The sequence below is a fragment of the Xenia sp. Carnegie-2017 genome, unplaced genomic scaffold (genome assembly GCF_021976095.1).
Source record: "Xenia sp. Carnegie-2017 unplaced genomic scaffold, XeniaSp_v1 HiC_scaffold_1, whole genome shotgun sequence".
Classification (NCBI taxonomy): domain Eukaryota; kingdom Metazoa; phylum Cnidaria; class Anthozoa; order Malacalcyonacea; family Xeniidae; genus Xenia; species Xenia sp. Carnegie-2017.
The window spans coordinates 5,425,611-5,435,390 of NW_025813402.1; the positions used below are offsets into that span (position 1 = coordinate 5,425,611).

General features: G+C 33.8%; 2 protein-coding genes across 2 annotated transcripts; both read right to left on the minus strand.

Annotated features, from left to right (window-relative positions):
- Positions 1 to 2,634: 2,634 nt before the first annotated feature.
- On the minus strand, positions 2,635 to 7,342 carry LOC124437609 (putative sodium-coupled neutral amino acid transporter 7). Its single transcript, XM_046987583.1, has 8 exons — positions 6,784 to 7,342; positions 5,276 to 5,483; positions 4,751 to 4,865; positions 4,608 to 4,688; positions 4,429 to 4,495; positions 4,086 to 4,348; positions 3,631 to 3,824; positions 2,635 to 3,108 (listed from the first exon to the last, which is right to left on the minus strand). The coding sequence occupies exons 1-8, from the start codon at positions 7,060 to 7,062 to the stop codon at positions 2,951 to 2,953; spliced, it is 1,365 nt and encodes a 454-aa protein (XP_046843539.1). The 5' UTR covers positions 7,063 to 7,342; the 3' UTR covers positions 2,635 to 2,950.
- A 320-nt stretch (positions 7,343 to 7,662) lies between these two features.
- On the minus strand, positions 7,663 to 9,480 carry LOC124437601. Its single transcript, XM_046987570.1, has one exon. The coding sequence runs from the start codon at positions 9,371 to 9,373 to the stop codon at positions 7,763 to 7,765; it is 1,611 nt and encodes a 536-aa protein (XP_046843526.1). The 5' UTR covers positions 9,374 to 9,480; the 3' UTR covers positions 7,663 to 7,762.
- Between the last annotated feature and the right edge of the window lie 300 nt (positions 9,481 to 9,780).

A 9,780-nucleotide genomic window follows, 5' to 3' on the forward strand; every position in this document is an offset into this window, starting at 1 on the left:
GAAAATAGTTGAATAGCAACTATACGAATATTTTGTTAAAATTATGTGTGCGCTTGATGATGGTTGAAAATATTCTATGTATTTATTTAATAATTAAAAACATTTTCTATATTTATTTCTCTTGTACAAAATGAAGAGATCTTTCTCTTTTGCAGTTGTTGTAAACGTTTCTGCCAAGAAATTTAAAGCATACAGCTGGATAAGATTTTTCAAGCAACGTAATAAAAATTTTTACGTTTTAAAATTTGCGTTTTGTCACAATGCTCATAGACTAAAGTCGTCAGTCAAAAATTGGGTGAAAGGCGGGTTTTAAGCCATTGTCATATTCTACGATCTTTCTTATATACTTAGCATTTTTTTGTAGCTAATTACTTACGTCTGAATTTAGACGTGATCGTCGTAGTTCTTATTGCTAATGCTTTCTAATTGGTGAAAGTTGGTTACTGTAACAAATATCAAAGTTTTTAATGGTCTATATGTTCTTAATTTAATGTATAAGTTAGAAGAGTAAAGTAAAGAAGCATTTTTCGGCTTTTTAGTGAAGACTTCTTTTGCCACCTGTTCATGTTTACAATATTTATAGAAAATTCCATTTCCAACGCCGGTTATTCATTTTGGCTTTCATCTTCAATTTACTATTATTTCCAAAAAATTTTTAAATATTCTATAATTTCTTTAATTGATTGGTTTTTGGTAAGCTAATCAATTGCCATAGTTACACGATACATGCCTTTAGCAAATGTTAAGAAATTGCCCAGTTAAATTCTAATAACAACAAAAATCTTATTAAGTATTTATCTCAAAAGCTTATAACTGAGAAATGGTAATACCAGCCTGTATTTTGTTTGCTTGTGAAATGTGCTGTTTTTCTTCTGCCTTCGGTTTTAGATGGAGTTTATTTAAAGTTTGAACGTGTATTTGAACTAAAGATGACACTGCTCTGCCGGTGAAAGCGTTTTTGCCGCTTTTTTCGCGTTGACCTGTCGCAAAATCCGTTGTATGCTTTTGTCTTAAAGTTTGTTTTCTGAACTTTGTTTCGGTCGGTTTTATGTCATTTGAGAGTGAAACGCATAATGATTTTGAACAACGTTGTTGGACATTTACACCGCTCGATCGCGCATCTTCAGAAAAAGATGTTATGTCAGTCAGACTTTTGCTTTTACGCATAAACTTTCCCTTCAATGAGTGACGGTATATCTCTTTTTCTTTCACTGTGTTGGTTGACACATTTGACTGCTCAGCAATTGTAAACAATCGTAGATCTGTATGAATAGTATGATGTCTTCTTCTAAATCGTTTACTTTTTGACCATTTTGTGTTCCGTTTAATTTCTGTGTAAATGTTGCGATTTTGTGTCCCTATATCTTGCTCTTGTAAGGAAACTGATAAAGGTTTGCTTGATAACTGTTTTCCATAATACCCATTCATATCTTCCAGACTGTTTTCAGCTTCTTTGCTTCTTTCGTTGCATTCATTTCGTTTTAAATAAGAAGATATAAATGCACTTTCAACTGAGTAATTTATTAAACTTTTTTCATAAGATGCATCGTTTTTATCATCAGACCATATCCGCATCGGAGCAGGTGTTTGACAATTCTTTGATAGCATTTGTTCCTCACAAATCTTATCTTCAGCATCGAGATAATCGTTTTGTAAATGCTCTTGTAATCCAGTCTCTCTTTCAATTTTTTTATGAGGCGACGAGACAACAGAAAAGCAATGGTGAAATGGTTTGGCATTTGTTACCGAGGCTCTCGTCCACCTATGGCTGTCTTTGAAGTCATTTGAGGCTGTTTTGCTTTTAAAAGACATAGGCAGACTTTTCTGTCGCAGCTTCTTCTGCTCACTTGAATTTTGGTTCAGTGTAGATAAACACGACAAATAATTTTCCGAATAAGATGACCACGAATGGGAAAATCTTGTTGATTTTCCCATTGTAGATTGCCGCCTTATTTTTCGTCTCGTAGTGGTAGCGCTATCTTGATTGAAATCATCGTCAACTGATATCCATACCTTTTGACTAGTTTCTTTAAGCTTCTTCTTTTGTAATGATGACATCTTACAAACATATCGTTACTAATACAAGAGTAGAAAAAAACAATTCCTGGTTTAGGTGATTATACAATGGTTTGAACGAAATACATTTGCAATTTAAGACAACTTTATATGATACAAACCACAAGTTTTTGGTTAGCGTCAGCTTCCAATATCAATATAGAATTATACGTTACTCAGGTGTTACTTGAATATGAATGCAGATGGTTTTATGCAAAGCATGAACACAAGAAATATAAAGTTTTTGTATGTGTTGTGCATAAATATTGTATCATGCATCATAATTACTGTGAAACCACGAGCGCGGTCTAGTGGTTTATAGCATGTTGTCAATTAGCCTTTGTCAATAATCAAAGTGGCGACTACTTTTTGAAGAAGTCCTTGAAGTATAGTACTGCATTATTTAGCAAAAATTGAAACTGAATTTTCTCAATTGTTATAATGAGTAAACTTGTTTGAAGCCAGTTGCCGTGGCCGGGCACAGTTGTACTAAGACACACACACATCTTTTTCGTGTATCAGTTTCTGAGCATCAAACATTTGTTCGTAAGACATATAGCAAGGAGCTCGTCAAAGAAGTATTGTTTTACTACATTTAATTTTTCTAGTTTTCGTATCGTTACAGTTGAGCACGTGTTGTTACATTTACTTTACTGTTCCTTTCATGCAAGTAGGCTATGTCCATTTTTTAACACTATATGTTTACATGATTTGATTATCTTTGAAACAAACTTTCTTGTCTTGTGAATACTTTCTATACTTGTTGGCAAACAATTTAGTATCAGACATTCGTCAGTTTTTTTTAATTGAATATTTTACAGAACTCATTTAGTTTTCTTCATTGGGTGTCCTCACGATCGCAGATGGGCGAATGTTCAAATTTTAAAATGCATTTTCATCCACTTAATTCGTCCATGATAGCGTAGCACAGAGATTGCGAAAAAATAGCCACACCAAAAAAGACATAGAAGGCGCCAATGGTAAGAAATGCAAATTTTTTGAACGTTGTTTGTGATTGTTCAAAATACAAGATGCCTTGAATCAGAAACAAACCTAAAAAATGAATTTGTTGAAAAGTTATTTATAATTGCTGAAAGAACCAGAACGGAATGGAATAATTAAGTTAAAATATTCCTGAAGTCATCTTTATTATATTTATCATTAATAGTACTTTAATTCAGTCAACACTCCATGCAGTCAAAGCAAAGAACGCCTGTGTGGACTCCTCTCAAAAAGTATATGATTTCATCCGGTAGAAATGAATTTTGTGGATTATATCTCTCTATATTGTGTTTATTAAATGGTGGTTACCCATATTTTGTCGAAGGTAGACCATTCACTAAAATATTTAAAATCTAAGTTTACCATGCTTCCAGATTGATATAAAAAAAAACACTACTGTGGGGTAATGTATTGATTCACCACTCACAGAACAGGCTTTATATAAGAAAACATTAAACTTGTCTGTGAATTTAAAGCAAGATTCTATACTGACATATACATATACTACCTTTCAAAAATCTTTCAAAATCTCGCATTTTCATATACTACCTGGAAAAGATATCACAATTCTACCTGGAAAAGTGAACATAAAATGGGCGGCAACTCCACCAAAAAACTGAAGAGCCTTTCCAATATTTGGAAATAACAACGCCAAGCCAAGTGAGGAAAAAAACCAAAACACAGAAACGACAACACGTCGCCGAGGTTTATGATTTTCAGCTGGTGTCAGTCGACGAAATCTGCCCCAAAGACCCATCAAGGCATACCTTAACAATGTAAGGTGGTTGTAAATATCCTATACGGACAAGTTTTAAATATAGGGCTGTTACATTCAGATTGCTACATGCATACTTTTCTCGTGATCTTTAAACATCCTTTCCACAAAGCTTTGTTAGTAAATTTGATGTAGTCATGATACTTAATCTCGGCCAGTTGAAGAAAGTTTAGCTTCATTTTAAATAATATAACCTTAACATTTTTAATGCAATTTAATAGAGGCCACGAAAAAGACAGCGGTATAAGCCTACCTTCCAACAAATAGATAAATGGCAAAGCTTGTAATCATTATAAGCACAATGAACGCACGTGCCAATGTTGCAAAAACATCACGCGGATCGTAGTTTAACAAAATATCACTTTTGACTGAGTAGCCAAATGTCATGAAACCGTAATAGCCCGCTACAGCATAGACTGTAAAAGATATCATTGATGATAATAAGTTGACCATTGAACAACGTTTTAGATTCGACTGGCGCACCTCGCCATACACAGAGGCTGACGGTATGTGGCACTATAATGTAAATGTTTAAAAGAAAAATATTATCTTAAAATAACATGTAAGATTCAATGTTTTCACACGCACGTACTTACCTGTAAGCCAAAGCAGATGATTGGTAAAGCTCCTTGGATATTAGACCAATTGTACGGTGACGACGATCTATAAAACAAATTTTTTCATAAATCGCAGTTATGCTAAATAAAATTTTAATGGCAATTTTTCAAATACAGAGTGTTTAGCAAATCAAACGCAGCAATAATATCTAGCTTACCCGATGAACGTGTATTTTTCCGAGTAAAATTTTGACGAGATTGTCACCGAAATAAAAACGGCAGCAAAGCCACCTAAGATGCTGAAAAATTTGAAGTCTCCATCATTTCAATGATATCATATGACCAAATAATTAGCCATTACCTGGAGTAACTGAGAATTTTCAATTGTTTTGGAATGCATAAAGGCAATATACAAACACATGCAATGAGAGTCATCAAGATTTTTCTGTCGATGTACCAATCTGAGGTGTTTGTGACTAAAAAATAAAACAACAAATCTCACAGTGATTTTACATTAAAGATCTAGTTAGGGAAAGTAAAATAGAATTCAATTTATTGAAAAACAAAGCTACTTTGTTATATAGTATTTATAAGTTTCACGTTGTGATTGGTCGTTATACACCTTTCAAAAGGACGTTGGTCGAAAAGCGAAGATTACATGAATCAACACAACGTTCTTCTCGCTTTATTTAAAACATGATTTTAGGAAGTTGAAAATTGGAAGAAGAGATTAAGATAGTTGAATCAGCAAAATGTTCCAGAAAATGTTGCATAATTTAAGCTTAACCATAGCATAAACTCTTTTCAATTTTGTATTGCGCAAATTGTTCACGTACGGGCAAATATTTTGGCACATTTTAATTGATTTGTTAAATGAAAAACCTACAAGCAACAATTTTGGTCAATTGATCACCAATAATCACCAAGTACGTCACATCCGAACCAAAAGAGTGTATAATCAAAAATATTTGACTTATGATCCACATGACTGGTCCACAGAAAACATGAACAGTCTCGTCATAGCTCTTGGTGTCATTCAATTGTCGGCAATAAGCAATTATCGTCAATGAGCCACACGAGATTAAGGAAAACACCTGTCAAGTCAAAACAGATTCAAGGTTCATGATACAAGCATTAATGTTGAAATTTCTATATCGGTATTTTTTTAACTCACTGCGTGAGGTAAGCTTGAAAACAAATACAAGCCATTCCGGAAAAAGGTTTTGGTGCCTGCTTTTATTAAGTCATTAAATTCATGTTTATTTTTTTCACTTTTAATTTACTACAAAAATAAACTGGTGCCTTCCAAATAGCAGCTAGAACAGTGTTAATAAAACGGAGTTGGTGGTTGTTATTGCGCTTGTTGAGAAAACGATTGTCTTAAATTTTTTTGGCAAGAAAATGACCTGTCTTCTTTTTCATTTTTTTGTTACAATTCTACCACAATTAAATAAACGCTTTTTGTTACAAACTCAAGTGTTTCTCGTAAAGCAAATGTTGCAAACAACGTTGCTAGTCTTGACTAAGTATTAAATTAAAACTTGCCAACAAAAGATATCACTTCACTGTCTTTAAAGTTTTACCAAACGCCTTTTAAAAAATCAAATTTCAGGTTAAAATATTTGCTCGACCCTCACATTTGAAAATCAAAAAAACTGCTGTTATTTTGTTTGTTTACTAAAAACATCTCAAGCAACTTGCTGGCCCTGTGACAAATTAGTTCAAGTTTTCACACATTTATACGTAAAACACGCAGTATTATGTAATAAATATGGACTTTGATCCTGCAACGGAGCCCGCAACTAAATTAACTCTTTGCCATAAGGAGATCACCTTGTGAACACGAACTACGTTGATTTTGACTTTGATCTCTTATACGTAATTAAGCTACGTTTTAATTTCATTACATCCATCGCAATAATCGCATGACTATAAACTTGTTGCAACATTAGGCATTTTATGGCGCAAAAACACGTTTTGTATTACAAGTAAAATGTTTTAATTTTGAGAAACACAAAAAAAATAATTTGCGACCACACGCCTAATTTCCAGGTAGTCGCTTTTCCAGTTATCATTTTTGTTTATATTAAATCCTCTTTGCCTTTGCTTGTCATTGTTGTCAAAATTACTTTTCAAACTATAAATGCAAGGAATTTTATATATAGATACCATTAACTATTAAATTTATGCAATGAACACTACGCAGATAAATAGATACCAACTGTACATACACAAAAGTACATTGTTTACTTGGTTCCATACTGTTCAATATATTAATATTTACCACATTATACGTTAATTGTGGCTAAATGAAAATGTTTGAAAGAGAACTGAATAAAGGCATGAAAATATGCGTTTAAAGGCAAGAGATGTTATAGGCTTTTCTATACCTACCGCTTGTAGTAGAAGTCCTTGTACAGCACCTCCAGCATAGCTATAAGCTATAGGAAAACTTAACAAGCCTGCACCTAAAGTTGAATTCACCATTAAAAACATCGCCTGCGGTATTGAAAGAAGTTGCGCGTTTTTGCTCTCCTCAGAATCACTCAAATTAATCTCATACGCTTTTTCATTGACGAAAAGACTATTTCCACCACTTTGATACGAGCGATTTTTCTTTGCTTCATTGGAAACATCATTAAGATAGGATATACTTTGCGATGCAATCGTCATTATCGAGTCTTGAGTCGCGCTACTGATGCAAAATGTATAACAGGAAAATGAAACAAGCAGTTTTTATTCATCTGTGACGCAGGAAAATACATTCCGATAAGAAGTCTATCAAACTCGTTAAAACGTGGCAGGCGATCTAAATTTAGGACAATGCTCTTTGGCCAATTAATAATTGTCAAGAACTCACGAGAGTGGATGAACGTTGTTTTGTCGTAATTTATGTATCATGATTTGTTCATGCGTTTTTACAAAATTTCTTTATCAAAGGTTCAAAAGACACAACAACAGGTCAAAAGTGCCTCAAAAAACTTTTAACACCTGCTCTTTGTTGATAAATTTACCTTCAAATAGGTGAAAAGCCATTCAATTGTTAAGATTATATACATTCAAAATCGTGGTGATTTGCGCAGTTGTTTACACTGTTGCGCAGCTGTTTTGAATTAAACATTGTGTAGCACTTAATTAACTGCCAAAAAAGATGCGATCAAGTCATCCCACAGTTAGTTAAGGCTACAAACATCAGTAATGGCATCAGTAATGGCTGATGCCAAGACATCAATAATGGCTGTTGTCAAGAACTAGGAAAGATTTGAGAGACCATTGGCATTTTGTTTTTATTGTTTGCTACTGATCAAGCCTATTTTATCGACACAGATTACACGAAAAAAGAATTCATAATTAAGGATTCTTTTGTTATTACTTATTTATTATTAAATAGAGACCATACATTATACAAGCACACAGCAGAATGAAAGCGAAAAAACAGATTACATGGATATGTCAAAAACGAAATTATATTCCAAGATGCTTTGCTGTAAAACTTATCTTGCACCAATGAAAGGAATGGCGTTTGCAGAAATAAAAATGATCGCTGTAACCAAAGAATGATGTTACAAAACATCAAAAAGAGCGAGGCCTCGCGTACCAATCCACCTTGATAGCCATTACGAAAACGCAAAGCTCTAGCAACCGTAGATGTCTGAAGAAGACATTGTATTATGTCTACGAATGACAGAGTAAACACATACTTTGGCAATATTGATATGTGTATTTGAGCTATAGATGCCATTAATGTAAATCCTTCATAGAACAGTACAGCTGTAACGGAAAAGAACAACATAAAATCTGGAGCACTGAAGTCAAACCATACATTTTTTTGACTCAATAAACCTTTGAGGATCAACCAACAAGAAATACATGCAGACAGTAAATATACGATTTTGGCAATATAAAATATGCTCACAGTAAACGGTGATATTTGTACGGACGTTATGATGATCACAGCAAGAAAAAACGAAGACAATATCAGGCAAAGTAAAAATCCCAAACCTAGACATCTTTTCATGGTGTCAAACCTGCTCTGTTGTATTAAAACGCCACCGTGTATTGTTCTGGGTGATTCGAGTACGTTCAACGGACTAGCAGATTTTTTTACATATTGCTCTAGTTGGAAAATGTTTTCGCCTTTCTCCAAGATAGGCGAGTTGACTGTGTTGATATCTGTAAGTTCGTCGTCTATGTAGATATCATCTGGTTTTGGATCCAGTTCTTTGAGATCACATAACAGTCTAAATATAGCGCCCAATGAAGATAATGGAAACTGCACAAGAAATGGGTACAAATATGGATAGCAATGGTTTAGCATGTTAGCAATACTTGACAAAGATGCAACTCGATTTTTTGGAATATCATGGAATGGTAATCTGTGGCATAAAAACATTACATTTGTTGACAAAAGATGAAATAGTGCCGTTCGAATGAATGAATCGTCTTGAAAACTTGCTTTTGAATATTTACGCAGAAAAATCATCTGCACAATTATAAACAAAACGCAAAGTATCGCTAAAATCAAGCTGATGATTTCAGTTCTTGTCTGGCAGAAGAAACTAATTTGTAGTACGCAGAGAAGAATGCTGCCTCCACCAAATATGTAAACGCCACAGATAAAAAATTCTTGATGGCAAACTGATGAATCTAGGAACTCAACTGTTGCCTTTGTTGGTGTTTTGACTGTGTAATACATCATCCATATCAATGATGGAACAATACAGGTCATCAAAAATCCACTTATTTGATCATTTGTAACCATATTCATCCTTGACTGACTCTCGCTTTGGATCCATCTTGAAAGATTTAAAACCACTCCTATCGTTGTCAAGCTGATTAGGTATAAAAGACTAAAGGTTCTCCCATCGCGGCGGGAGCTATTTGGGGAGAACGGGTGAAAAATTGAATAAAAACATAACGAACAAAAACTCAGAAAAAATGTTTTGCCTGTTTGTTTTCTTTTTGTTGTCATTCTTTGCTTCATTGGTTGAACATAAAAACATTTCACATTCAATAAATCGCTTGTTTATTAAGCTTGAAATAATAAACAAGCATTAAATATACGTTCGACAAATGCTTTTGTTGACACGGTTCTTGATGAAAACAGGTGGAATTTTGGTGTAGACTGGTGCTGAACTCATTCTTTTCACTAGCGTAACTTCACTGGCGGATGGCGAGTAGTGACATGTTATGTGACAAATAAACATGTCCGGTCCGTTAACTCTTAAATTTTTCCAACTTGTGAGTTTGAAAATTTAATTGTTTGAAATGAAAATCGGGACCCAGTGAGGGTCACGACAAAAGATTTATTATTATACAAACACTTATATTTCAAAAAGAAAGCGTATTTAGCATAGATTCCTATAATGTAACAAAGTGGCTTAATGTGCT